At 41.4% G+C, this 27,936-nt stretch overlaps 2 protein-coding genes and 1 long non-coding RNA gene across 9 annotated transcripts; 1 reads left to right on the plus strand and 2 right to left on the minus strand.

The window, feature by feature from the left end:
- Nucleotides 1-327: 327 nt before the first annotated feature.
- GSTK1 (glutathione S-transferase kappa 1) lies at nt 328-27,926 on the minus strand. Of its 5 annotated transcripts, XR_013948923.1 has the most exons (9): nt 27,709-27,926; nt 26,935-27,016; nt 26,023-26,151; nt 25,582-25,682; nt 25,119-25,154; nt 22,702-22,818; nt 22,116-22,209; nt 20,734-20,877; nt 19,872-20,311 (listed from the first exon to the last, which is right to left on the minus strand). XR_013948923.1 is itself a non-coding variant. In XM_080586397.1 (8 exons), exons 1-8 carry the CDS (start codon nt 27,772-27,774, stop codon nt 20,828-20,830), a joined length of 675 nt encoding a protein of 224 aa, XP_080442523.1. In that variant the 5' UTR covers nt 27,775-27,926; the 3' UTR covers nt 20,549-20,827. The 5 variants fall into 5 exon arrangements, 2 of the variants coding, with proteins under 2 accessions (XP_080442523.1, XP_080442524.1); XR_013948921.1 differs by lacking the exons at nt 19,872-20,311; nt 22,116-22,209 and adding an exon at nt 328-1,957; XR_013948922.1 differs by lacking the exon at nt 22,116-22,209.
- On the plus strand, nt 1,964-20,312 carry LOC308192631. Its single transcript, XR_013948948.1, has 2 exons — nt 1,964-8,047; nt 17,457-20,312. It is a non-coding gene; the product is annotated as an uncharacterized lncRNA (long non-coding RNA).
- On the minus strand, nt 9,538-15,904 carry LOC308192599 (endogenous retrovirus group 3 member 1 Env polyprotein-like). Of its 3 annotated transcripts, XM_080586359.1 has the most exons (3): nt 15,158-15,904; nt 11,617-11,724; nt 9,538-10,780 (listed from the first exon to the last, which is right to left on the minus strand). In XM_080586359.1, exon 3 carries the CDS (start codon nt 10,653-10,655, stop codon nt 9,579-9,581), a length of 1,077 nt encoding a protein of 358 aa, XP_080442485.1. In that variant the 5' UTR covers nt 10,656-10,780; nt 11,617-11,724; nt 15,158-15,904; the 3' UTR covers nt 9,538-9,578. The 3 variants fall into 3 exon arrangements, with proteins under 3 accessions (XP_080442485.1, XP_080442486.1, XP_080442484.1); XM_080586360.1 differs by lacking the exon at nt 11,617-11,724; XM_080586358.1 differs by having other exon boundaries at nt 9,538-11,724.
- Nucleotides 27,927-27,936: the final 10 nt, after the last annotated feature.

The following is a 27,936-nucleotide window of genomic DNA, read 5'->3' on the forward strand; positions in this document are numbered from 1 at the left end:
CGCATCAAGACCCTCTCCAAACCCTGCAAAGCCAGCAGGCTGGTGGTGGGCAAGGGGTGGGGAGGGGACATCACCAGGGCAGCTGACCTAAACTGACCAAGGCGACATTGCGTACCATATGATGTTACACAGCAATAAAAGCTGTGTTAGGGGAAAGAGAAAGGGTGGGGGGTGGACCCCTCATTATGAAAACATCTGTCCTCCCCAAAAAAATGCTATTTGTGTTTGTGTGTTGAGGCCCTGGTTCGAAGGACATCTGAACATCATATGTTGATGGGAAGCAGAGAAAATTTTTTTTCTCTTTGCTTCTGCTCAGCCTTTGCTTTTTTTTTTTTTTTGCTTTTTTTATTTTCCACTCTTTCTTTTCCCTTTAATGAAATTATCATTATCTCAACCCGTAAACCTTTTCCTTTCCATTATAATTTCTTCTCCTTTTCTTTTGAGGAGGGGGAGTGGAAGAATGGTTGTGGTGGAATTTAGCTGCCTAGCGGGGTAAAACCACCACAGTAACTACTGTATATTTAATTCATGGAATTTTATGGATTTCTGAGATGAATCTTCAGGAATGATTTTTTATGCATTTACAAGAAAAATACTTTGTAATGCAACTGTGAGTGCATTAATTCAGCATTTCTCTCAATATGATACAGACTGCCTTGTGAATCTAAACATACAATGCCGTATGAACATTTTACGTTTCTGAATGGTTTGTGAAATTTCTGTGTTTGCCATTCTGATTATCTACTTAGTCTGGTCCAGACTGATGTTGCTTACAGTGTGTCACTATCCATAACACTGAAAAATCAGTCACATGACCACATCAGGAAGTTTGTGGTGATACCAAATTTAGAGAACCCAGAGTTTTTTGGGAAAGGCCTGATAGGAATTACTATGCAGTGGTTACAAAACAAGGGGTGCAAGTCAGGGAGAGTAAACAAGGACATTTATGCTGTCATCCTAAACTATCTCCCTTTCATGTGAAGTAGAGATGCTTTTTATAAAAAAGCGTTCTCTATTTGTGTTCTGTATTGTTCAGGCATGCTGTGGGGATCAGTCTTCATTTGACAGCAGATTTTCTAAGACCACAGGTCTTATTTTTCAGTCTTTCTTCCAGTATCTCATTGTTGATCTTTGTTCTTCATTCAGTCTCTAAGTATCAGTTCACCTTTCCCCTGTTTCTTCTCACTATCTATTTTACCTCCTGCCCAGGCTGCTACTAATTAACTTAGTACCTAGTGTAACCTCATTTATCAGGTGGGTATGCAGAGAACTTGCTGTATTCCCAAGGGCTTGTGACGTAGGTACCATGGCACCATTAATCTCTCTGTAATCACTAAGTCTATAACCTTTTCCTGAAGCAATTCCTGAGAGTCTGCACAAGTGTTATGAACAAAGTGGTACAGAACCACTTTTTCCTGTCTTGTCTACCACTTGTTTTGACTTCCGGGTTCTGCTTAGTCACCTTTGTAAAGCATGACTTCATTTTTTCTGTTGAGACTACTCTGTGTCAAAGGCATTATTATGTTGTATCTATGGGGCTGCCATGACCTGTGGTTGATACGGTTTTGGTCAGTCTGATGTCTTGATTGTGAGGAAGTAGAACCCCAACAAAGTTACACCTGTGCTTGGATGTTCAAAAATGTGTGTAATTTTGAGAACGACTGTTATGCTTGAACGTTCATGGTTGAATAAATGTTCGTTTCTTGGGAACCAGCAGATTCTTTCTGTCTTCCAGCTTATTCCAGTTCTTATTGGATCAAGGTGAAAGTCATTGTATGTGTAGTCACTGTATGGTGTTTTGTTGGCATTCCTGTCTTCTACCTGCAGTGACTTTTCTGTATCAGTCATGGTAGAAATGTGTTCATAGAAAGACTCATGTTACAGGGAGAGCTTCTACTGTTGCAAGGAGAGCTTCTACTGTTGCTAGTAGCTCCTCAGGGATAGCTCTCAGGGATACCTGAAAAGTGTTTAAGAAGTGTTTTCAGGGCAGCCTACACATTTAAAGTACCCAAGTATTTAAAATTAGTGAAGCAGTGCCCCCTTTTATGTCATGAGAATGGCAGAAGAGTAACAAGCATTTACCAAGGCTGTGGTATTTGAGGATTTTATCTCTTATTTCAGCCTTTTATATTCATATTTTTAGTTTTTTTCTCTGAAAATAAAATTAAAAAAATAAATAAAATAATAAAAAAAGAGAAGGTCTAGAAAATTTCTCAGCTTTTTATTCTGCAACCTGCTTATGACAGAAGCTATAAACCTCATATTTCATTTGCACTGGTAAAACTTTCTGCAGCTGGTTGTTTGATGACAGAACCTAGTCTGGTCTGTATCATTTGTCTTTTGATTGAGGACTTTCTATACTTTGTAGGATCTCTACACATGCAATAGTTATATTGTTGAAAAATCAGATGTTGCTACATGTAAGATGTAAATTGGCAGTATACACTCTTTTGAAGGAGAGCACCCCAGTCACTGTAATGCTACTAAATGGAGTACAAGGGTCACTTCTCCTTTCATGGTAACTGACAGCTCCTAATGTGGATCATAAAGAGGAGGAGAGAACTTGACTGTGAGTAGAGGCAAGGAAGGAGGGCAGTTAAGATCCAACTGCTACAATATTGTGAAAGAATCAAGTGGAATATGTATTGTGAAAAGAGGAAATGAGGAGAAAGTAATAGTTTTAAAATGAAATTAAGAAAACAATTAAGAATAGTTAAAAGAATGTGGAAAGATCATGTACTGTCATACTAGACTATATTAGGTCATGCTAGAAATAAGAGAGAATAAGACTTGAATACGCAGAGCAACTTTATTGTAGAACAGTGCTTGCATCCTCTTTCTGCAGACATAAAGCCAAAGCAGATGATATGCAGTAAGAAAAGTTAACATGTATTTGCTGCATATTTCTTGTGCCCTTGTCTTCGTCCCTGGTCCTAGTGACATATTCTTGCTGCTTATGTTGACAATACATAGGGTTGCCCTCCTGACATGCTCTGAATTGCTAACAAGGCATAAAGCTAACAAAGTAGAAAAGAAAAAAACACAAGTTTTCACTCTGTTTTGCTCCAGCCATACCATAGAAGCAGCATACCTCCCAGGAAAGCTAGACACTTTCCTTTTTTGCCTCTGGAAAAAAAATGTGTTACATTTCAGTTACATCTCTTCAAATAGGCATTCATATGTGTCAGTGAAAGAGCATTTTCTTTGTTACATTATGAAAGCAAGAAGGTATGTGAGCTGAAAAGAATGCATCTTTTAGCTTGTCATGGTTTGCAAGGTGTGAACTGTCAGTTTACTTAGTGGTTAAGTATGGGTTTTATCCAGTTCTAACATGAATTTGCATTTCTGATGGATACTGCCAAATTAGTAAGAGTAGATCATAATGAATTTCTGGTATGTGCCATGATAATGTGCCATAGTATTGCAGTTTGTATGACATCTGAATTGTTATCCTGGTACGTTCAAGCATAGCATTGTGAACATGTTTTGCATGTTTTTTTCTGTGGGATGAATTGTTGTTTCCAACATCAGCCAACAGCTGCAGTCTCATAAAGAGCACCATGCCAGACCAGGCTACTGTTTGTATAGCCTCATAGAATCATAGAACATCCCTAGTTGCAAAGGATCCACAAGGATCATTGGGTCCAACTCCTGGGTCCCCAGAGGACCACCCAGAAAATCAGACTACGTGTCTGAGAGCATTGTCCAAATGCTTCTCGAACTCCAGCAGGCTCAGTGCTGTGACGACTTCCCAGGGGAACCTGTTCCAGTGCCCCACCACCCTCTCGGTGAAGAACCTTTTCCTGATATCCAGCCTGAACCATCCCTGTCGCAGCTCCAAGCTGTTTCCTCGTGTCCTATCGCTGGTCACCAGAGAGAGGAGATCAGTGCCTGCCTCCCCGCTCCCCCTCATGAGGAAGCTGTAGACTGCAAAGAGGTCTCTCCTTAGCCTTCTCTTTCCCAGGCTAAACAAACCAAGTGACTTCAGCCACTGTACATAAATCTTCCCCTCCAGACCCTCTACCATTTTTGTAGCCCTCCTTTGGACATTCTGTAACAGTTTTATATCTTTCTTATACTGTGGCACCCAAAACTACACACAGTATTCAAGGTGGATCTGCAGCAGTGCAGAGTAGACAATCCAGGTTAATCCCGGGACAATCACTTCCCTTGACTGGCTAGCAATGCCATGCTTGATGCACCCCAGGATACAGTTGGTTCCTCCTGGCTTCACTAATTTTAAATATCTGGGTACTTTAAATGTGTAAGTAGCCCTGAAAACACTACTTATCTTAAATGTGACTTTTCAGGAAAGAAAAATCTGTTAGTTCTCCACACCCCAGGATACTCCTCTTGGAGTAGGCTCCTCTTGGCTGCCAAGGCACACTGCTGGCTCATGTTCAGCTTGCTGTCTACCAAAACCCCCAGATCACTTTCTGTGGGGCTGCCCTTCAGCATCTCATCCCCCAGTCTGTACATATAGCCAGGGTTGCTTCTTCCCAGGTGCAGAATCCGGCACTTGCTCTTGTTAAACTTCATATTGTTGGTGATTGCCCAGCTCTCTAATTTTCCTAGATCTCTCTGCAAGGCCTCACCACCCCTGATGGAGACAACAGCTCCTCCCAATTTGGTATTGTCCATGAACTTGCTCAAAAAACCTTCAAGTCCTACCTCCAAGTCGTTTATGAAAACATTGAAGAGGGCTGGTCCTAAAATGGAGCCCTGGGGAACCCCGCCAGTGACAGGTCATCATCCCAATGTCACCCCAATTACAAGAACACTTTGAGCCTGACCCGTCAGCCAATTGTTCACACATCTTATTATGTTTTTATCTAACTGTATTCTGGTCATTTTGTCCGGAAGGATACTGTGAGAGACAGTATCACAAGCTTTGCTGAAATCCAGAAGGATTACATCACCTGGCTTCCTTTGGTCAACTAGGTGGGTAATCTTATCATAAAAGGAAATTAAATTTGTTAAACATGACTTTCCTCTTGTGAACCCACATTGGCTTTTACCAATGACTGCATTGTCCTTCAGGTGTTTTTCAAAAACTCCCAGAATAATCTCCATAATTTTACCAGGCACTGAAGTGAGACTGACAGGCCTGTAATTGCCAGGATCTTATTTCTTGCCCTTCTTGAAAATTGGGACCACATTTGCCAGCTTTGCACACAGTCCCTTAGTTTTTGGCGTGCAGTCTCATAGCTTATCTCTGGCAAGCCCAGTTTTGTCCCTTTCCCCCTTCAAATCTAGTTTAAAGTCCTATGAATCAACCCTGCTAACTCTTGGGCAAAAATCCCCTCTGAGAAAGGCGCTTCCTATCAGGAGCCAGTAGGCCTGGTGTCATGTAGACCTTCCCACGATCAAGAAACCCCAAATTACGTTGGTGGCACCAGCCTCAGAGCCACGTATTGATCTGCTGGGTCTGCCTGTTCCTTTTAGTGTTGATCCCCACTACTGGAAGGATAGAGGAAAACACTACCTGTGCATCTGATCCTTCAAACAACAGCCCCAAAGCCCTAAAGTCCCTTTTAATCGCTCCTGGACTTCTCTTTGCTACCTCATTAATGCCAATGTGAAAAAGCAATAAAGGGTAATAATCAGAGGGACATACCAGGCGAGTGACTTTCCGAGCAATGTCTCTTACCCGAGACCCAGGGAGACAGCAGATTCCCTGTCCCTATGGGTCATGTCTGGATGGCAAATTGGACCCTCTGTTCCCTTCAGAAGGGAGTCCCCTATGACTATAACCCTTCTTTTTTTCTTGGTGGGGGTTGTTGTGATGTGGGGCATAGGTTGACTTGCCCTGGGCAACTCCCCCAATGTGGATGGGCCTTTGTCCACATTGTCATTTGCTTGCCCATCCAGTTCCAGAGCCTCATACCTGTTGTGTAGGGGCACCTGGGAAGGTGAGATATGCAGCAGGTGGGTTCGCCTGCTATGCTGAACAGGAACCTGCTTCCACTCCCCCGTCTCTTAGATCCCCTCCCTCTGCCTGGTGTTGAGGGGGTAGGGGAACCTTTGTTTCTTGTGTAGTGGCTGTGGCTGGCTGAGGAGCCTGCCTCAGGGATGGCAGAGCTCTACCCCACCAGCCAATCTCCTCTGATTCCCTGATGCTCCTCAGCCCGCCCACCTCCTCCTGAATCTCTGCCACCTGGTGAAGCAGTTCTTCAACCTGGACACACCTCCCACAACCGTGCTTGCTGCTGCTGTCCTGTACTGGTGTAAGAGTAAGGCACACAAGGCAGCCTGACACCTCGATGGCAGCATGTTCCCCCTGGAGCTCTGTCTGTGAGGCTGCATCAGCTGTGGCCACGGCCTTCTGCTAGGTGTATACCATCACTCTTGGGATGAGCTGGCCAAGCTTCAACGCCCTCCCTGCATGCACACCAAGCCCTGAGAGCCAGCCCTGGCAGCTCGCACTCCCCAGGGGCCCCCTTTGTACGACAGAGGAGGGATGCTCCTGCCTCCGCCCAAGCCTCATCCGCCACCCTCGTGAGGGCTGCTGGGTGCTGGGACCTCCCTCAGCTATCTCAAGGAGCCTCGATGTAGGGAACCCCCTACACACAGCGATCCCCTGCTCTGCTGCAGAACGTGTCAGCCCCAGAGCTGATCGCCTTGGTGAGCGACTGTGAAAGCAACGACACTGTGAAAGCCATACGCCACTCTTGCTTTCTCTGGAATTCCTTGTGTTTTTAAAGGGAACTCTGTTTTATTAAGGCTTCTGTTGCTGAGAGGTAGCTTTCTTGTTCACTGTAGACTACAAAAACCAGGACATGCAACATCTGGAATTAAGTGTATGTCTGGTTGAACAGATAGTTTTGACAAATTTTACTATAGGTGGTAACTATGCATGGAGTGATGACTGGTTGCAAAGGGTCTTTCTGTGAATATGAGAAGACTGCCAATGAAGGGGGAATTGCAGGGTAGATTGGACATTGTTCATGGACATCTGTGTTGGACTGAAGTCATATTTGATGCCAAAGATGATCTGCATGATAATTCCACTGTTTATTGAGAAGAGTTGCTGAGTCTGATGGCAACCTCTGATTCGTAACTGTTCTGTGACCTTACCTGCAGCTGAAAGAATCAGAGTGATTCAGGAAATATTGTTAACTCTTTGAAAAGCTCTCATCCGAGTGCTCTCACTTTGAGTGCATGGAAGGTCATAGTCCAGCCTGCAGAGACTTGTTTAAATATATTGGAACTACTGATGAGATATATATTCTCATCTGCTGCCTTCTCTGTTCCTCCCAGCTCCCTCCAAATTTTGTCTTACTTGATAAAAAAGGCTTAATAGCCTCCTGTCAGAGTCACTGCTACAAGACCCTCTACTTCTCATGCTTGGAAGTGAGGCAGTATGTGACACCCAGATGTCTTGCCAGTTGTCAGTATACTACTGGGTGTAGATCCATTGATATTGACAAAGTCTCCAGGTCTTTGGTACCTGGTGATTTTTCTATTTTCTTTTTCTATTGTGATATGTGCTGTAAAAACACAGTAAGAGATATTTAGTCCTTCACACAAGCAGAAGGTTTCCCAGATTCTTCATTAATAGGTTCTTCGAGTATTTAGAGTTAGTGTGTGGTTCATGTTTATTGTGTATGCTAAATATTTGTCAAAGCAAGTATCAAATGTTCTCTGCTGCCATACATAGTTGTACCACTAGACCTACCTTATTTTTATGTGTCCTTACTATTTCAGAAACAAATAAATGATCCATGGTTTTGTTTCCTATATATTCCTACGCTCTACATAAACCATCTTTGCCATTCTCCCGATATCCTGTCATTGTGGGATACTCCTTGCTTCCAAGGTAGGTGCTTTTTGATAACATTATCTTGAGGAAGTAATTGTAAACAGTTTGCATATTGTTTGTTTACTGTTCTGATTTAAATAACAGTGTCTATCCCTTCCTGTAATTAAAGAAAGGCACTTTTTTTTTTTTTTTTCCCCCATGATTTTCATCTGTTACGGAATAATAGCAAGAAAAGGGGAAGCAAGGAGACTGTTCTTGTAGCTAAAGAACTGGACTGTGATTCAGGTAATCTGAATTAAATATCAAGTTCTAACAAACTATCTTGGCTGTGACTTTAAGCACACAGATTCCTTGCAGGTCTCATGGAGAACAAATATTTTTAGGGTGGGGACTGACTCTTATTTAGTGCTTTGCAAACAAGGCCAAGATCTTACTAAGCTGTCTTTACAGCCTCCCTCAATATCTCTATCTCTGTCTCTGTCTCTATCTCTATCTAACTCTCTCCCTCTCTCCCTCTCCCTCCCCCCTCCCCCAAAGAGTAGAAATATTTCACTGAAACATGTAATTTCACAACATTTCAAGTGTTGATGATGTAAGAAATTAACACAATGAACATCCCCCCTGCCCAATATATTTATAAATGAACTTCTATACCTTGGGGTCTATGCCATGTTGGATTTCCCTAATACTTTTAAGGCACAATAATTTGTGGATACTCCTTGCTTCCAGCAAGCTTGTACATTGCAGTGGGTCGTGCTGTCCACACTAATAGGCTCATGCTTTTAAAGGGCCATCTGCGTCTTTCTCATTTCCCAGAAACCTGGCAAAAGGAGGGGATTCCTGCCAGGGAAGAGGGCTCTGGACTTGTGGTGATGTACCCCTAGGGGTTGCCAAGCTTGAGGGGCCTAGCAGAGGTTACTCCCTTCCACCCTTGTACTTCAGACTCTTTTAACCACGTCCATCCCTATCAGAATATGAAAAATTCCCTCAAAGTTTCAGAGTTTCAGGCTGATAGGAGATGTTTGTGAGAAGTAATCCCAACTGGTTCAAATTATCTGGACAGAGAAAAATTGGAAGCTGCTTTATCTGTAATTTTGAAAAAGAACCTTAGCTGTTCAATTGCCTTTCCACCCAGGTATTTTCCCTGAAAGTGCTCCTAACCACACTACATCCTTTTAGGTCTGACTTCCCTCCCCATACAGTGTATGATTCTAGCAGTTCTACTGACAATTTGGAAACTTGTAGGTGCATACATAGCACAAAATCTTTGCATATTGTTATAAATGACTGAGTCCCAAATAGGATTACAATCAGAGTTTACAATTTATTAAACGAATAGAGGCAAGCAAACAGCGCTGGGTGCGCCGGGAGTCTCTGCTCCACCGGGACGCACACCCGTTACGTAAGGCATCTACTTTTTTATACTCCTAGGCTAATACATATTTATTACTACTTCTAAAAGAGGCAAGGTTATTATAATTGGTTTCCCGAATCTGATGTCGCCTGCTTATCAGTCTCTGTTACTTTCTCAGGGGCTGCTCGAACAGGGAGACAGGAAGGCCCTCATTCTTCCTCCTTATCTGGTGGTCCAGGGAGACAGGAAGACAGGAAGGCTCTCATTCTTCCTCCTTATCTGGTGGTCTCTTGGCCGGCTATCAGAAGTTACTGCACATCCGTGCAAAGTCAGTAGTTTTTCTCCGAAGAAATCCCTTGTTCTTTTCGCGCCTAAACCCAGGCCTCAATGTTAACCCTTCAAAACCCCTTAGTGGCACGAATTGCTGGACCATTTCTTACAATTCCTCCCTTTTTTTTTTTTTTAATCATCAATTCGTGTCTCTCCTTCAACCTTTGTCAGTAACAATTGGATTTCATCAGTCAGTTCTCGGGGTGTCCACTTCTTAAGCATCATTATCGACACGTCACCTTTTCTCTCCACTGAAGTCATCACAAATTGGGTGCTATTTATTACTCGCCGTATCAACAACGTAAAGCAAGGTATCGTACAAGGTATAAACAATAATGTCACTATACCACATAAAAATAAAAACAGCATCCTTTTAACCCATGGTTCACCAGGCAACCATGAAAAGAAATCCCAATCCATACCCTTCCAAGTTTGTACTGGGACGTGGGCTAGCTTTCTAATTTCCTTTGTTATCTGCTTGACCACTTTTCCATTATCATCAATCTGTAGACAACAATTAGAATCGTTCAGTTTTCCACATACTCCCCCTTCTTCTGCTAGTAAATAGTCTAAGACCATTCTATGTTGGAATATAGCATTTCTCATTTGAGTGGATTGGTCAGCCAAAAGATCCAAGGCTGTCGCTGTTTGATTTGTTACAACTTCGAGGATAGCTTGCGACCTAATTATTCGGTTCAAATTATAAATAGGTTCTCGGGCTCCTGATACCAACTCATTCGGGTTCCAGGTAGCTGGCCCATAATGCTGTATGATTCTTTCAGGAGGCCATTCATCCTTTCCCCATTTTTGGGCACTATCCCCGGATAAGGAAGTATCAATAGATCGTTTTACTCTGTTCAGGTCATCATATAATCTTATTCCTAAATGATTTCCTTGTGTTTGTGACAATAAAAAGAACAAGGGTCTTATGTACCCCCCATAGCATATTCCCGACCAGTTTCCAGGTAGCCTCTTGTAAGCATGTTTGCCACACACCCAATAATGTCCCTTTAGGGCCCACGTCCCGTTTGGAAAATGACCATCCCATCCATCTTTACCCTTTGGGGCGTGATAATACAGAGTGTCCTTGTTACCGAGTGGTCCTGCTACAATGTCTGCCCCGTTTGTACTCGTATATGCACGCTTCCAAGCTCCCACGTTGGGTTTCCACTTACAGTCACAATTCAGTTCTCTTTGGCGACCTGTCATATTATAAGCCTTTTTCGCCGTCCAATCTTGAGAGTGTGGGAAGCGCCTTCAGTCATGGGGTTGGGCCCGCTTTCAGAGCTTGTGTTACCATTCAGCCCTTCAGGGTGATCCAGCTCCTGGAAAAACTAATCACAATTTTATTATGGGTTTAAAAGGTTCTCATGTTATTTTTCTCAGGACAAACTGATCTTGGTGTGGGAGAAGTCCGGTCGAGGCACTCTCACTCGGCGGTCAATACCCATAGGGGTTGCCTCCCTCGGTAGACCATACACGCCGCAGTGGAGGGTCCTACCCCGGTCTTGCCTTCTCCCTTTCCTCCCTTCAGCCTTGTCCTCTTTATCCAGTGCCCTTAATTCATGCAGAACCTCATTGCTGGGATATCAGTTCCTCTTTAGTCTCAGTTTCAGTTCCCCAGGAGTGGACTCAACCCTCCAGGCTTCGGTAGTTATTGGTCCTTTTATTCTGGATGCGTGGGTCCAACCCCTTCTTGCTGTTCTCACAGCTGTTTCAGTAGTAAGTAAAACAAGGTACAGTCCCTCCCATCGGGGGTTCAATGATTCTTCTCTCCAGGTTTTTATTAAGACCTTGTCTCCTGGTTGTATTTTATGAATAGCAAATCCTAAAGGTGGTGTCTGAGTCATCATCCCAATTTCTCTTATCTCCTGTAATCTCCTTCCAATGGTAATTATGTATTTCTGGATACTATGATCCTCAACTACATTGTTCCCTAGGGGCATCCCTTGAGAATAAGGCATACCATATAACATTTCATACGATGATAATCCAGTCTCACTGTGTGGTTTAGTTCTTATGTTTAAAAGTGCCAATGGTAAGCATTTCGTCCAGGGCAGCTGTGTCTCGATCATTAAATTAGCCAATTGTTGTTTTATTGTTTGATTCATCCTTTCTACTTTCCCTGAGCTTTGTGGGTGCCACGGAGTGTGGTATTCCCACTGAATACCTTTCAAGGGGTACATCCTTCAAATCTTTGTGGCTGGCGTATGTTCGATTATTTGCACACAACTGTGTTCCAACGGTCCTTCTTCTGGAACGGTTCCTAGAAATACTGCTGGATATAACAGGTTAGTCGTTTTCAAGGTCATGTCATCTTGTTAAGTTAGGATTGCCTGATATTTCACCATCCAGCTGGGTGATAACCAGTGCCCCCCCCCCCCTTTGTTCCAAAACGGTTGTTACCATATGTGGTCCAAAAACTTCAATACGTTTTCCCATTTGAAGGCAAATAATTTTCTACTATCTTTATCAAGAGGTATGCAAAAGAAGGCATCCTTTAAATCTATCACGGTAAACCATTTATATTTCTCTTTCACAGATGTTAACAATGTGTAAGGATTAGCTACTACCGGGTGAATATCCTTTGTTATTTCATTTATTGCTCTAAGATCTTGTACAGATCTATACTCACCATTCGGCTTCTTTACTGGAAAAATTGGAGTATTGTATTCCGATTTACATTCTTCCAGAATCTGATATTTGAGAAATTTGTCAATAATTTTCACCATTCCCGTGCCTAGCTTCTATCTTAAGCGGATATTGTTTGATTCAAACAGGTTTGGCTCCTTCCTTTAATTCCACCTTTACCAGTTGTGCCAGTTTCGACTTCCCTGGTACATCTGTTTCCCGTACTGTTGCTATAACTGCATTTTCTACTTCTCTTGGAATATTAACAAAGGGTTTATCTTTGATCATTAGGATTTGGCCTACTTTGGACTCAGGTACCTTCATTATTAATTCTCCATCCTCAAAGGTTATTGTTGCATCTAATTTGGCTAATAGATCCCGTCCCAAGAGTGGCATCGGGCATTCTGGTACATACTAAAATTTATGGGTTAGTTCCTCACCCCCAAAACGCAAATCAAGGGGTCGTAAGAATGGCCGTTCCTCCTCCTTCCCTGTGGCTCCAATTATTGTAGTTGTCTTAGTTCCTAATCGTCCTTTTAAACTATTTAACACTGAATATGTTGCTCCTATTACATTTACTGACTAACACAGAGAAAGAAGCTCCCATAACCAACAAAAAATTCAAGCCTCTGTCTTCGTTTCCTAGCTTTATTTCAACTAGTGGACCTGCTAGGGTAGATGCCCCAGGTCCCCGTCATTCCTGACTGTTGTAAGTTTGTCCTGCAGCCTAAGACAATTTCTTTCTGATATCAGGGGCCGATTGCCCTGGAAAGAGGCTAGCCAGTTGCCTCTGTTTGTTTGTTTGTTTGTTTGTTTGTTTTTAAGCCAGGTCCATTTTTTTTTTTTTCTCATTGCATTTCAAAGTTGGTCCAAAAATTCAAAAATTCCATAAATTCCATAGGGGTTTCTTTTGGACCTTGTTGGAACAGATTCTCAATTCCCAATAGCCAATTTAACCAGATTTTAGTATTTACATAATTTCCGGGGTGATTAGGGTCTCAGTGAGGGGGTCGGTCAGGGGAATGCAATCGTTGAAAGTTCCCTGAGCGGTCCCATTGGCAATCTGAGCTCACACAGGAACTCAGGTTGTTTCAAGAGTTAGCTGCTTTTCTGTTTCCACGACAACTCTCTCGGACCCATCACGGTCCCCCTGCCCCAGAGGGCTCACACCCGCGATTTAGAGATCTCAGCCTCGGGTTGAGACGGAACTATTAACATTCCTACATCCTCTTTCCCTGCTCATTCAACTTCAAACAGCTCTGTTAAATACTACATGCCACACAACCTTTAACACCTCCAACAATCCTTTTAACACTTCCTTTATCTTTCTCCAGCCTGTACTTTTCTAATGCCAACACCAAAGGCTCAGTCAGGGGCCAACTTAATTCCAAACCTTTTCCCTCCAAGATGCTGAAACAACGTATCACTATACAACATTTCATCCTATTTTCCTTCTCTCCTCAAAAACATTAATTGCAAGACACTGTTATAGTCCATAAAGTGGCCATTTAGTTTATATAGTGGCCACCATTGATTGCAATACTTAGTGAAAGTCCTCTTGCTTTCTGTGCCCCCATTTCTAACAATATCCTTCCAATGTGCCAATATGCACCCAAGGAGGCTTTTTCTTTTTTAGGACGTCTTTTTTTTTTTTTTTTTTTTTGGATTTTCCCCTTTTCCTTGATTTCCCATTCCCTTTTATTTATTTATATTAGTTACTGTCCCTTGTTTCAATTTCCACGCAAACCTTTTTATTGCAGGTTTTTACTATCTTTTCCTAATCTTCTTCCCAAATGTCCCAATTCTCTGGGATTAAACTCTTCTTTCCACATACAAACTTTACTATTTCAGATTATTAATGAGCCCCATTCCAATCATAAATCCGCAGGACTTCGGAAAAACACCTGAAGCACTCAGCCTTCTGTCTTCTAGACAAACAATACCACCTTTTTCACAAAATTTACATTTCAACAAGACCGAATTTCAAGCCGAATGCTAATTTTTCTCATGCACTTTGTTAGTAAGCCTACACAAAACAAGGAATCACTCCTGTGTATCCGTCAAGATGGGGGTTTAAAAGGTATTGAGGCCTAAATAAATTCGCTCTCCCCCTTCTTACCAAATTCCCAGGGCTCAGGCCCGAACCACCAAAGAAGTGACTCTCCATTCTACCACTTTGATAATCAGTCAGCCCCTCTCCCCCGATACTTGGGAAACTGACCGAACACCACCGCGAATATACCCAAACTTTTAAACTGTTACTTAGATAATGCTCCCACCTTCCTCCTTGACACAGTCAAAACATTTAAGAACAAAACAGGATTACAAGATGCACCACCGGGGGTGGATTGTTAGGATACAGAGGTGGTAGGTTATCCAATGACTCCCATTCATCATCTTTTTCTTTTTCCTTTTTTTTTTATTTTTTTATTTTTTTGTTCTCTTCTTCGTCAAACTTCTCGTCTGCTTTTAGTGTAAATATTGAGGCTGGAAAAGGACGTGAGATCCTGATCCATAATCCTGCATAATCACTTTCCTCCTGGCTAAAAGGTTCCTTTGAGTTAACATGTAGATTTAAAGCCTGGCAAACCCAGTCTTCAAAAGATCCGAAAATAGGCCAAAAGACATGTGGTCTTAAAGGCTCCTTTGGCCATTCTATCATACAATACTGAATCATTTTTACTTTGCTTTTTCCTTTTCTGGGGCCCCTATCGTTCCAATTTCTAATCATTATCCCTAATGGACTTTCTGGTGGTATGTCTGGTAATTTGCTCCCTTTTCTCTGGTCCCGGGTCTTCAATTTTGTCTGACCCATCTAGGAATTTTACTGTGGCAATTCCTACAGCCCTTGGTTGCCTTAGTGAGAGTGTCTTGCAGGGGGTTTAGGACCTATCACCCACCCACGAATCCTATAGGAATCGCTTCGGTCCTTCACCGGCCAAGTCCCTCGCGGGAGATTGGAACCGCGGTTAGAAGACCTCCACAATCGCTTCGGAACTACGTTCCGTCTCAGTCACACTCTCACACACACAGGCAACCGAAACCCACCCAACCGAACGGTATACACATTAAATACTTACGACTCCGTCGTCTTCGTTCGGATCTTCGCGCGCAGAATTACGGGCAAAATATAGTGCTGCAGCCGGCAAAGGGAGCTCATAAAAAAATCTAAATCTTTGCTTGCCCTTATTCAGGTTCAGGATGGTGTTAGCCCCGACCTGACTCGAACAGGAGCCACCAAATGGTGGGGGCGCCCCTCCTAGATCAAGTCAGAATTCAGGAACCAAGACCATCCCGGACGAGCCCCCAATTGTTATAAATGACTGAGTCCCAAATAGGATTACAATCAGAGTTTACAATTTATTAAACGAATAGAGGCAAGCAAACAGCGCTGGGTGCGCCGGGAGTCTCTGCTCCACCGGGACGCACACCCGTTACGTAAGGCATCTACTTTTTTATACTCCTAGGCTAATACATATTTATTACTACTTCTAAAAGAGGCAAGGTTATTATAATTGGTTTCCCGAATCTGATGTCGCCTGCTTATCAGTCTCTGTTACTTTCTCAGGGGCTGCTCGAACAGGGAGACAGGAAGGCCCTCATTCTTCCTCCTTATCTGGTGGTCCAGGGAGACAGGAAGACAGGAAGGCTCTCATTCTTCCTCCTTATCTGGTGGTCTCTTGGCCGGCTATCAGAAGTTACTGCACATCCGTGCAAAGTCAGTAGTTTTTCTCCGAAGAAATCCCTTGTTCTTTTCGCGCCTAAACCCAGGCCTCAATGTTAACCCTTCAAAACCCCTTAGTGGCACGAATTGCTGGACCATTTCTTACACATATGCACCATGTCCTTCTGTTTGGATTTGACTGCTCTTATTCCCCTCTGAATACCATTTCATTGCTGCAAACTTTTAAACTTGTTGACCCAACTGAGACAAGGCTCATATTTTTAGCTTTGTGCTCTTCATTCTTTCATCACTATAATGACTTTCCTCTCTGCTATCAGAAAAGTCTGTCATTGCTGTCTTAACATGATCCTGGCAATCCTTTCCCTATTCTGCTGTGATTCCATGTATAATTCACTGACATGTACTGGCTTCGTATATTGTGAGAAAAATCTCAATAATTTTCTTCAGACAGGATCTTCTGTGAAGCTATTTTATTCGCGATTGCAATGGCAGGCGTCCTGCAAGCAGGAACGCACAGTAAAAGTTTATCATAACCTTATATGCCCTACTACCCGACACCTGATTTCTCCCGTTTCCTCATTCACTGAGTACTAGAAGTTCACAACCTACTCGACGCACTTCTATACCATATATGTACAATTTTATTTGACCAACCGCTAATTTCTCCTTTTCCTTTTTTTTTTCCTTCTTCTCTTGTGACTAGAGGGCCCATGATTTTTGTTTTTACTGATTTTGTACTGCTCATCCTGTTTTTCTTAGCTATTCTCCTTATTTTGGGACAGTGGGACCTTCCCCTTATCTGCTTAACATACTCCCCACTGCTATGCCGCACAATCACTTTTGAATATGCAAGGTCAATGGAATTTTCCACTGCAAAAACACCCTCTATTGCAAAAACACAGCTTTGTTTCTCACAATTCTCCCCTCTTCTTTTCTTACTCCTTTTGTTGTTTTTGTACCTCTTCACATACCCCACTCTTGAGTTTTTCCAGCATTAAGGCGCAATATTCTTCTTTGGATGTCACAGGGGATGACAGATAAACAATGCCATTATTATTATAATAACAACAAATAGTTGTTTGAGCCAAGTCCAATTGGGCAGGCTCTCATCTGGTGCCTTCCTTGGTCAGCACATCCTTTCCCCATCAGCTCCACCCAAATCCCCACACAATGCTGCTCACTGTTGCTCAATCACCACTACTTATCAGGTTGAGGTGACATAAAACTCGTACTGTGGCCTAAAGCTTCACTAAATTTACTAATGTGAAACAACAGCTACCTAAATTCCTTACATACCAGCAGCTTGTTACCCTTTCAGCTAGATGACTTTGGAGGTCTACAGAGTAGTAAGGCAGAGCTTTTCTCATCTGATATTTTTCTTAATGCCTTCATCACCAACCTAGTTTTCATCTTGTCTTGTAGAATGCTAGAATGCAGCTTTGTGATTTCCTCCTGGTCAAGGTCATCAATGCTTGATCACCAGGATCAAAAAAAAAAACAAATTCTTGCAATGGCACCAGCCTCAGCCATACATTGATCAGCTGGGCCTTCCAGGTGTGCTCAGCACCTGCATCCATAAGGATGGCAGAAAAGAGAGAGACTTAATCTAGGTGGCTTTGCTTGCTGAAGGTTGAAAGGACAAGAAATGACAAGAAGGTATTTGCAGGAGGTTAAAGAACTATCTTGTTCTGCAGGCCTTCATTTTGTGCTGTGCGTGAGGTCATCGCTGGAGAACTATTTCAGCGCAGGCTGGGTAAGAAGCACAGGTAACTGACATGGAACAGAACCATAAACCAATGGCATAGGGTGGAAGCTGGCCTCTTGGCCATCCCTAGCCTCACTGAAAGAGTGCAACAAATACTGTAGAGCTTCACAGTAAATACAGTTAATCCTATACTTCTTCCCCAAATGCTCTTCTGTGGCCAACTGACTCTGGCCTGTTTAATCTACGTAAGCTCTGCCTTTTTTGGTTGCCTGCTCCCTCTCAGTGAACATTTTCTCACTGAGACACCTCTTACTGCTCTAATCAATGTTCAGTTTTATTCTGTTCTGTTCCTTCCATTGCTGGGTTTCCTTTGCTCAAGCACCACCTATCTTTCTCTGCACCTATCCTCTGCTTCCTGTGGTTTCATTATTTTACTGAGTCACTTTCTTTTGCTTATTTTCTGACTTTGTGCCTATCTCTATTTTTGCTTGCTTGCTTTTAGTGTAGCATTGGTGGCACCTACTCCTCTATGCCAGTTTCACAGATTTACCAGACATGGGAAGTGAGACTGTATCTCCTGGTGAGGTCTGTAATAGGGCAGAGGGGAACACAACTCCAGGCTTGTTCCCTAGAATTCAAAGTCAAGCTTTTCCCGCATCTTTCAGAGTCTCTGCTTTGGTTCAAAAGTCCATCTCCTTGCTTGGTATCCTCTCTGTCTTGACAGCTAAACATCATGCTACCTTGAAAGTGATGTGGACGTAAAGCTCTGAAGAACTAGTGATGTGGATGTAAAGCTCTGAAGAACTAATTTAGCAGAAAAGATATCAACTTCATGGAACATTCTTCCAGCTATTTCCAAATAGCTGACAGTTCTTACTAGTGCTTAGCACTGACCCCTGTGTCTGGTAGAAGACACAGCGGTTTAGGTCCTCAATGTTTTTTAAGGTAATGCTCAACTTTTAGCTGCCCCGCCACCTGGTGGCATTCAGAACATACATATAAACAGCTGAATTCCCACAGTGGATGTTACCAGGCCATTGGTGTCCCAGTAGGCTAACATATATAGAGAGCAGATCAGAAAGGGAGGCCGGGTAAAGAAGCTAGTACTTAGTGCTGAGACTACTTAAATGCCTGCTGTGCGAGAGGTATAGTTGCCAGACAGTGTTTACTGGGGTAGTCACCAGAGTGTGTACCAAGAGCTGGTGCTCATGATCAGGTCTCTGTAACAGAGGAGTAATGTTGCCTTAACAAGAGGCAGAACTTGCTCAAACCTCCATTCCCAAACAGGCAAATTTTGCTCGAGGTAGGTATAGGGAGTGGCAGCAATGTGCATGCTCACTGACAAAAATGCAAAGGATGTAATCATGTACTAATGGTTATCACAGACAATAAGTCATATAAGGAAAACAACTCAGGTCAGATTTTGTTAATCTTCTCAGTAGTGTATAAATATTTTAGTACCTAAGTCTTTGAGCATTTAATTTCACTGATTTCAAGTAGGTCTGAGGGCCTTGAAGAGAATTTGGGGAAGTACATAGCAGACTGTAAAATCCATCTCATTTGATCCATCTGCCACATCAACACAGTTTTGCCTCAGAGGCTGTTTTTTCAGTTAAGCTCTTTCAAAGGATAAAGTTTCATGAGAACCTGGCTTTCACCATGAGATTAATTCAAGATGTTCCTTGCATTCTCCCTTCCCACCAGAGTTCATTACCTCCACAAAAAAAATGCATTTTACCTGTTTCTGAGCAAGCACTGTAAATCAAGTCACTGGAGTGTTCTGACTTAAAGCAATGTCTCATTCACTCCATTTTCATCAGAACCTCAGAATCAGTTCTGTAGCACAGATTGGAGAGTAGCAAATTTCAGGGGTGAAATGATCAAAAACAAATTGGTCCTAAATTAATGTAGCTTTTTATATCTCACAAAGATTTCCTTAAATTCCAGGCTTGATTTGCCCAGACTAAGGGGTGCACTGGTGGAAAGGAGGAAGGAGTTCTCAATTTATAGGATATTCCCTAAACAGGTAAAAGAGGTGTAAGAAGGAAAAATTGTGGATGGGGGAACACATGACACTCCACAACACACAGAGCTAAAAAAAACATGAAGGATACTGGTCTTTTTCTTATGATTTGCTGATTGCAGGACTTGCTGATTTGCTGTTCAAGTGACTGAGCATGCCTATGCTTTACCTTTAAGTTCAGAAAGAGACAGAAGCAGAATTTCAGCTGCTGCTAGTCTTTCTTCCTTCAGTGATGCATCAGAGGCAGCAAGGAATCACAGAAAAATCAAGCCTTACACAAATTAATTCAAGAGTTATCCCAATTCATCTAATACAGGGCCAACTTCAAACTATTTCAGTGTAAAATTTCTAACTAATGTAATCAGAGGAGAGAGTGAAAAGTTACACGTTTTGGTTTTAATGTTGTTGTTTGCACATCTTCCCCCCTGCCGACCACACAACATGAAGTCCCTTATAGCCATATCCAAGATCACCTTTAGATAAGCAGCAATTAGGTCATCTTTGAGGAAGCATAATACAGTCTAGTTCAGTTACCAAGTGAGTTTACATCATATTTACCACTGTCCTCCAAGGACCCTACTGTAAAACTGGCATTAATTAAAAACCCCTACAAGGGCTGGAGCTGGTGCCCAAGAATGCATGCGTGTGCTGTCAATCTCTTCTCAAATGTCTGTCACTAAAATGCAAAGTGTATAAAATACTGTCCAAGTTGGGAAACAGTTCTTTTTGAAGTACTTGATTTATTTCCCAGATTTTGCTTTGGACTTGAATTGTCCCTCTCTCTTCCACTGGTCTCTCTGGTGTCCTATCCAATTGGCATGCTGCAGGGTAAAGAGAAGCATGAATGCCTTGTTGTGTACTTCTAGTGTCTTTGTTGTATCTTAGACTTATAATAAAAGGAGAACATAACCAACATTTTTTAGGCTGTATGTGCGTGTTTCTAAAGGACAAGCAGGAAGATACAAGAAATCTCTGAACCATCAAGATCTCAGTCCCATAATAATTTAATTCTCATACTTTTAGAGTAAGGGAAAGATATAGTCAGGGAAGATGTTTAATTGGTAAGAAGTTAAATCTTTAATGTTTAATCTTTACTGTTAATCATTAATCTTTGAAAGAATCATATTTTTACAAGTTTGTAAAGAACTAACCAGACTGGTAATACTGGCAAACCTCTAACTTCTTAACTAGAAACAAGACTGATCTGTAGAGTTAACAGATAAGGAAGAGAAAGCCATCTCACCATAAAATGCATTCATTGGATACATTCAGATAATCACCAAAGATCGACCATATCTGTGTAATTCTTTCATTCTTATGTATTTTCCCAAGACTTTTCACATCTTGGAGCTTGGAACTGAAGGAACTGGCCCCAGCCATTTTTCACCTGCAAGACAAATCAGAACAAAAGAGAAAGTTAAAATTTAATACAGAAAAGTGATTGGCTGGTCACATTTCTGTAGCAGGGTGACTCTTCCTACTCCTCTTTTGAAGGGTAACTACTGATGATGGAATACAGATATTTATATTGTTTGGCATGCTGCAGCCTGCTTCCTACATCCTTTGCTGTCTAGTTACAACTGCAGCTGTACAGAAGAATTCTTTTCCTCTGTTACAGATGAGAAGTTCTGCAAGTCTGGAACACTGCATGAGGGTGAAATCAAGCGTCTTTAGGACTACTTTTTTGAGGGGCTGGTGGTAAGGAAGAGAAAAAGGGTAGAAGGCTGGGGAGTCAGAGAAACAAAAAGAGAATCTGTTCAAGTCCTTGCCCAGTTTGGAGTGGAGACTAGAAACCAGGGCAGAACATTCCAATTAGGATTAGTTACTGTGATAGTGGCTGTTGGAAAGCGAACCTTCCTCACTCTCATTTTCATCAAGAACTTTTTTATACAATCAGAAACCCATCCAGAACAAGTAAATAAGTGTCCAAAATTCCCTTCTGTTTAGCTTATGGCCAAATTTAATTTACAGTAATGAAGGTTTGCTGCTGAAATTTTTCCACAAATGCAACACACCTAATCATATACATAAGTCTTTCTGGTTACTGCTCTCCTCTTTTCCAGGTGCTGCCAAATGTGAGATCTGTAGCCAAATTCCATTTTGTATTAGTTATCACAACTTAACCCAGTTCTGTTTAAAAATTAAAAAATTATATTTTATTAATACAGAAAATGAAAATAAGGACATTGACATCCAAGAGGATGGTCAATCAATGAATTTCTATTAAAGTTGTGTAATTATGTAACAATAAGATATGGATTTGGGAGCTCTGATAGTGTTATTTATTAAGAAGGAACAGACTTAAAATAAAAATGTTAAAACTACAAAAAAAAAAATCAGTATCAGCCGTAGTCTTAATCTTAACCAAGATCCAATATCCAGTATCAAATAGTTAAATATGAATATTCTGAAAACTAAAGAACTTAGTAGTAATTTGAGAATGGCATGTGGAGTGCAAAGCCTTGAAACAAACTAGTGAGAGAGGATGGAGAACTCACAGCTTTGGTCACTCTAACTGTATTGAAACACATTCCAGTCAACATTTTAAGAAGTATACTCAACATTTTTTAATATTTGAAAGACATTAAGTGTGTTTCGTTTAGCTGTATTATTAGGTACACTCACCTATAACGTTGGCTAGCAGCTCTAAACGATCAGAGCCAAAAAAGAGATGAGGTTTCCCATTAAAATGTGCCACAACAGCAGGCATCCCAAATGCCTATTGACACCATGGAGATTAAACAGAGAATGTTATCAAATTTTTGTAGGTACATGATCAATCTTCAGGAATAGAACCCCAGAATGCTGACTTTTTTCCTCCCCTTCATTTCACCTTCTTCATTTTGAAAGATGAATCTAATGGAGCCATCAGAAAGTAGGGGACTCTGGATCCAGACTGCGTGCCCCTTTTCAGTGAGCTAAAAAAGCAACCTGACAAACTCACAGATTTATTTCAAGTAGTGATAAACAGTATCACTTGATACTGGTCCCTTAGTTGCCCATCCTTGTCAACCAAGTGGAATGGGCTGAATGAGTTTCCCAGATGACAATGCAAAAAAAATCCTAATAACAGGGAGTTAGTCACTTTTGCTTTTTGAACATGTGAAAGCTAAGAGAGATGATCTATATAGATCATGTTCCTTGTTTCCTAGTTTTTTTAATAGGGAAGGAATGCATAGCTGTGATAAAAGAGGCACTGGAAACATCTCACCCCATATTTTATTGCTTCCTCTGTTGTCTCCTTCAGACGATTCTTCACTTCAGGGGATGAAATCATGTCAAGTAACTTCTGGGTGAACTCTGATGATAGCCCAGCCTGTCCTGCAACCTGAGAAAAGACAATATAATTAAGAGTGCTTTACCATGAAGCATTCTAATTCCTGTTATGGACTAACTAATTTAATCTTCAGTGTTACTACCCAAAATCTATTACAAAAAATTACAAAATGTCCGTGAAGTAATTCTTGCCCATTGTCTTGCTGTATTCCCAACCTATTCATCATTTATCAACTCCTAGCCCCTAAAGCCCTAAGTCTGGAATTTTGTTTTATTTTTTTTCAGGAGTTAGAGAGAAATAGAGAGAATGCTGAGTTTAACATCTGTTTCAATAACTTATCAGGTAACTTGAAAGTTAAAAAAATAAGTTGTTCTGAAAAGGAAAATCAAGAATCTTACCATATTAGCATGCCAAGACACAGTTTTTACTACAAATATGGCCACATAGGAGCTGTAAATGATACTTGTAACTCACAGAATTTTAACAGTTGCTAGTACTATTGCTCTATCTTTTTAGTCTCCTCTGTGCTACTGCCACACAAACAGAACAGAAATGAAATAAAGGTGCCAAAGGTAAAAGTCAAATGTATATTGGGTAATGCTGAAGTTACAAATATCTATTTTTAAAAAGTATCTCACAAAGAATGTTAACTTCTAACACCTGCTGGAATGACATGCTGTTGTTTTTTTTTGTTTGTTTGTTTTTACTTTTAAAAAAGTAAAAGTATTCCTGAAAGAAAACTGTCTCAATCACTTTTTTTTCTTCTTCATTTAGCATCCACTTTTTTTTTTTTTTTTTGTACCTTCTCCTCTTCCCCCCACGTCAGGACAATCAGGAGCTCTTTTTGATGCTACTCAAATGGGAGATAAACTAGTGTAGCCTGATAGTAGTACAAAATGCTGTGCAAGCAGGGTAACCAAAGTGTTTAGACTGCAGTCTTTACACAGAGACACAGTATCTGATGCTCACCATTTTAGGGCAGGAAGATTTAGGAAGACTGGGACAAGATTCAAAGACTACTTTGCTTCTATAGCAAGTTATGAGAAGTTACTACTGACTGAAAACTGAGTAAAAAAATACCACAGACACACAATGGAACTGTATCAAGTAAACAACATTTTTCAATCATTGTTTAGAACACATTCACCTATAAATACTCAGATGAAAAGGCTGAGGACCCTTTGCAGCTTTGGATGGTATAGTTCCACAAGAGAGGAAGGTCTAGTACTTGCTGCAAGAGTGAATGAAAACAGACAAAAGCAAGTGAGAAGATACCTACCTGTGTGCCTTGCTGAACATGGATATACTCATGGACTTCCAAGGAATGGCTAAATTACTTACAGATCTTTCTGAGTATTAAGTTTGTTTCTCTGAAGTTCTGCATGTCCTTGCTTTATCTTTATTTAAATAATGATGGATTTGTAGGCTTAGGACTTTTTCCCTGTATGTTTAAATATATCCTTCAAGTCTTGCCTCTTGAAAAGGCAAAATGCAAACTTTTTCTGAAATTCTGGTAAAAAGATGCACTAAGATGAAGCTAAAGTACAAGGACTAGACTCTGGGAAAACAGCTGGACTGCAAGTTTCAAGTTTCAGATAGGGAAGTTGGGCAGTAGAGACTGTAACCCTTAGCCATGGACAATTCTTCTTTTCTTTATATTCTAAGAATTTAAAAATAAAAGAATGTAGAAGAGAGATCCCTTAAAAAAGGTCTTACACAGAAACCTAGATGCCATTACAACCTGTACAAAATCTCGCCAGCAAAAGAAAATACATCAAGCAAGTACAATGTCTAAGCATATAAGGGGGCAATACAGCACTGAACTTAATAGTAAAGCTTGGCTTCATCAATCCCACTGAGAGTTGACTTTCCCAGTGAAGTGTTGCATTTCACCAGAAGATTTCATATGTAGCAAAATCTCAATGCATTCTGGAGACTCTGTTTATACTTTCACTTATATGTTTATATTTATGTTTAAACTTATGTTTATACTTTCACTACTGTTAACCAGTAGTAGGGACCAGTAGTAACAAATAATTCATTGTCCATTCTGGGTATCTTGCCACATGAATTAACAAAAAGGGAGATTCTGGTTCCAAGTATTATTCAAAGCATGACAATAAATAAATAAATAAAATAAATAAATAAATAAATAAATAAATCCAAATGGAGCAGCTAGAGAAATTAAATCTTTTTTCGTAACGGAGTTTTTCAGAACTCCAAATGATCAATTGACAAATTAGTAATTAGTAAGGCCACACTAAGCTGTTTCCATGGTTATTAATGATACAAGCCATCAGTAAGAATCTGTACCAGAAATGCAGAAGCACCAACAGAAAGGAGACACTTACAGCCACTATACTCTCCAGCTGACTGATATCTTCATGCTGGTGAAAGAATAAAATAAGTAATTCAGTACATATGAACAAAAGCTCAGTTCTGGACTTGAAAGCAAATTTTCTAAGAAAACAGAAATAAAAACAATGTTAGTTGATACTACTGGAAAAATTTTCTCAGAAAAAGTTTTAAGACACGTGATCAAGGAACACATTGAATGTTTTCTGATATGAACTACTGATTCACTCAGCCCACAGAACTCACTATCCATACTGAAAATAAGAAATGGCAAATTAAGCTGATTAGAAGCTAGTTCTTTTCTTGTAGTGATTCCTGAACCTCTATCACTTTATGTTTCCTGCCATTACTTTTAATGAAAAGACTTTTCCTTTCTCTTGCTCACATTCCACATTTGAATGAAGTGGGACAGGAATAGTGACAGAAAGGAACGAGATCTTGGCTTCATAAAATACTGACCTGCGACCAAAAACGCATCCAGAACTCTCTAGATAAGGGTTCCAGGTATTTTGGTTGCGTCATATCAATGGCTGTGATAAAGCGCATGGCTCCAAGACTGCCTGGGTTTCATGGGGAGACAAAGAAACATGCTGAAACAAGGCACAGGATCAGGAACAGATATGGACTGCAGAAGTATTACCTAAAACCAGTATGACCGTCTATGTAAGAGTTCCCAAATGGTAAAGCTTATGTTGATTCACAGTACCTTCAATGTTAAAATCATTTACAGGTATATTTCCCCAGAAGTTCCCTTTCATGATTAAAAAAAAATGCACAGACTTCATAGTGCTCCCAGACAAAGGAAAGGGCTGTGGTAAGAGAATTTATCTTAACCTTTACTGTCACGGAAAATTTGAGCCAGAGTTGAAAAATATCATCTACGTTAAGTCTCTTACTTACTTTTACCAAAGATACGTTGGAAGTCATCTGCTGAAACTGTTACAGGCACCTGGTAATATTTTCCCATCCTTTCTATATCCTTCAGCATGTATTCTGCACGCTTTGGCAACATTGCTGGGGGCTTGTTACCTTTCAGAAAAAGTTCCACTATAAGCAGGAGATTTCAACTATATTACAAAAGCACTGGACAAAACAAAACTTGATAAGTTAGACCTCATCTATACACATGCCTAAGAAAGAGTACAATCTCATATCGCCTTAGTGAAACATATGCAGATTTTCCAAATATAATACTATGGTTTAAAAATTATTTATTTTGGTTTTGCCCAGATCAGCCCTTTAGGTTAGCAGAACCAGTTTTAAATAAAGAAGCAAATGTCCTGGCAGAGATTTATATTGATTTGGATTGATGACCTTTAAACTAAACAACTACGCATGGATAAATAAATGTAGAGACTTGTTAATTTCGTGATTTATAAATCTCAGTGATTAATTTCTTCTAATAAGACCACAAGTACTGTTTTATGACACACTTTGATCCTTAATGTATCTTAAGAAATTGTAGGTGTTCCACAGATTAACTCTAGTTTTAACTCAACACAAAACTTTTAGAAAACCATTCCATATCAAATTATTATTATCCTATTTTAGAATTGAGGAACTTGGATGCAGACAGTATTTTCCACAGAGAGTATAAGCATTAGGGGTAATGCTGTAACAGTATGAAATGCCTTGCAGCTGATTTCTCAGTCACTACCGAACTCCACAATGCTACAGTTACTTTGCTGATGGTGCCAAAACTGAGTTTAAAGGTGGCTCTGTGGGTTCAGCACTCATTGAGCTTGCGCACAGGAGTGTCCCACTAGTGAAGAAAGTAATTCCCCACGGAGTTAATCTCCACAAATTAGCTACCAGTTGCTTGCATTATGCCACCAAGGAAAGCCGGACGAAAGCGCAAATCAATGTTCCAGATGTGCTGGTACCGGCAGAGTACCTGCAACACAGAAAGGCAATGCCAGATTAACAGTCGGAGAGGTCTGTAGATCTCCATGCAAATAGAAAATAAGCTAAGGCATGAAATAAACGCTGCATATAAATCCTTTATTATTAGCAATGTCCTAAAATCCCCTTCTGGATGCTGCCTGAGAAATCTCATCTCAGAAAAACTGAAAAGACCACATCTGGATTATGACTACACAAGTCTAAGCAAGGGCAAAATAAGCAAGAGATCAGGCTCATGAGTGGGCACTTGTTTAACATCAAAACTTTAACTGAAGTGTTCAGCAATAATTCCCAAATCAGCACAGGCCATGCAGCAGTTAGGCTGGGATGTGCTTCATAAGCATTCCCTGGTTTTCAAAACATCAGGAGGAAACTGCGATATCTCTCACAAGTGCTCTCACAAGTGAGAGAAAAATGAAATCCAAACATATCGTGGGTAAACCAAATCAAAACCAAACAAACCAAACCAAAACACGGATCTTCCGTTAGCTAAACTGGCTCTGTAACGCCGCTGCCTGCGGCAGGGTGGGCGAGGCACGAGTTGCCCTTCAGCCGACTCCTATCCCCGGCCGCGCCAGGCCGGCTCCCGGCGAGGAGCCGCCGCGGAGGACGGGGCTACGTCGGAACCGCCGGGAAAAGCCAGCCGGCCGGCCGGCCTCCCTTCGTCTCCTCCCCTCCTCTCACCTCAAACCCCAGCCAGGAGTATGGAGACACCACATCGTAGAACAGCTCCACGAGCGTCCGTCCCATCCTAGCCCCGAGCCGAGCTGAGCCGAGCTGAGCCGAAGGGCCGCCACCCCTCACCCAGTGCCCCAGCGGCACCACCCCCTGGCCGGCGAGCGGCGAGGCGGGGCCTGGCGCCCTTCCGTAGGGGCCCGGTCCCGCCGTGCCGGGGGTGTGGGGTGGTAAGGG

The sequence above is a fragment of the Anser brachyrhynchus genome, assembly GCF_964034855.1.
Source record: "Anser brachyrhynchus genome assembly, chromosome: 1".
Classification (NCBI taxonomy): Eukaryota; Metazoa; Chordata; class Aves; order Anseriformes; family Anatidae; genus Anser; species Anser brachyrhynchus.

Excerpts from the sequence above, each read along its gene's own strand:
- LOC308192599 (XM_080586360.1), bottom strand. The coding sequence starts at position 10,655 with ATGACAGGTCGCCAAAGAGAACTGAATTGTGACTGTAAGTGGAAACCC.
- GSTK1 (XM_080586397.1), bottom strand. The coding sequence starts at position 27,774 with ATGGGACGGACGCTCGTGGAGCTGTTCTACGATGTGGTGTCTCCATAC. Across the intron at positions 25,683-26,022 it reads CCAACGTATCTTTGGTAAAA|GCAGTCTTGGAGCCATGCGC; the intron begins GTAAGTAAGAGA and ends CATGAAACCCAG. Across the intron at positions 22,210-22,701 it reads AGGAAGCAATAAAATATGGG|GCATTTGGGATGCCTGCTGT; the intron begins GTGAGATGTTTC and ends TGGTGTCAATAG.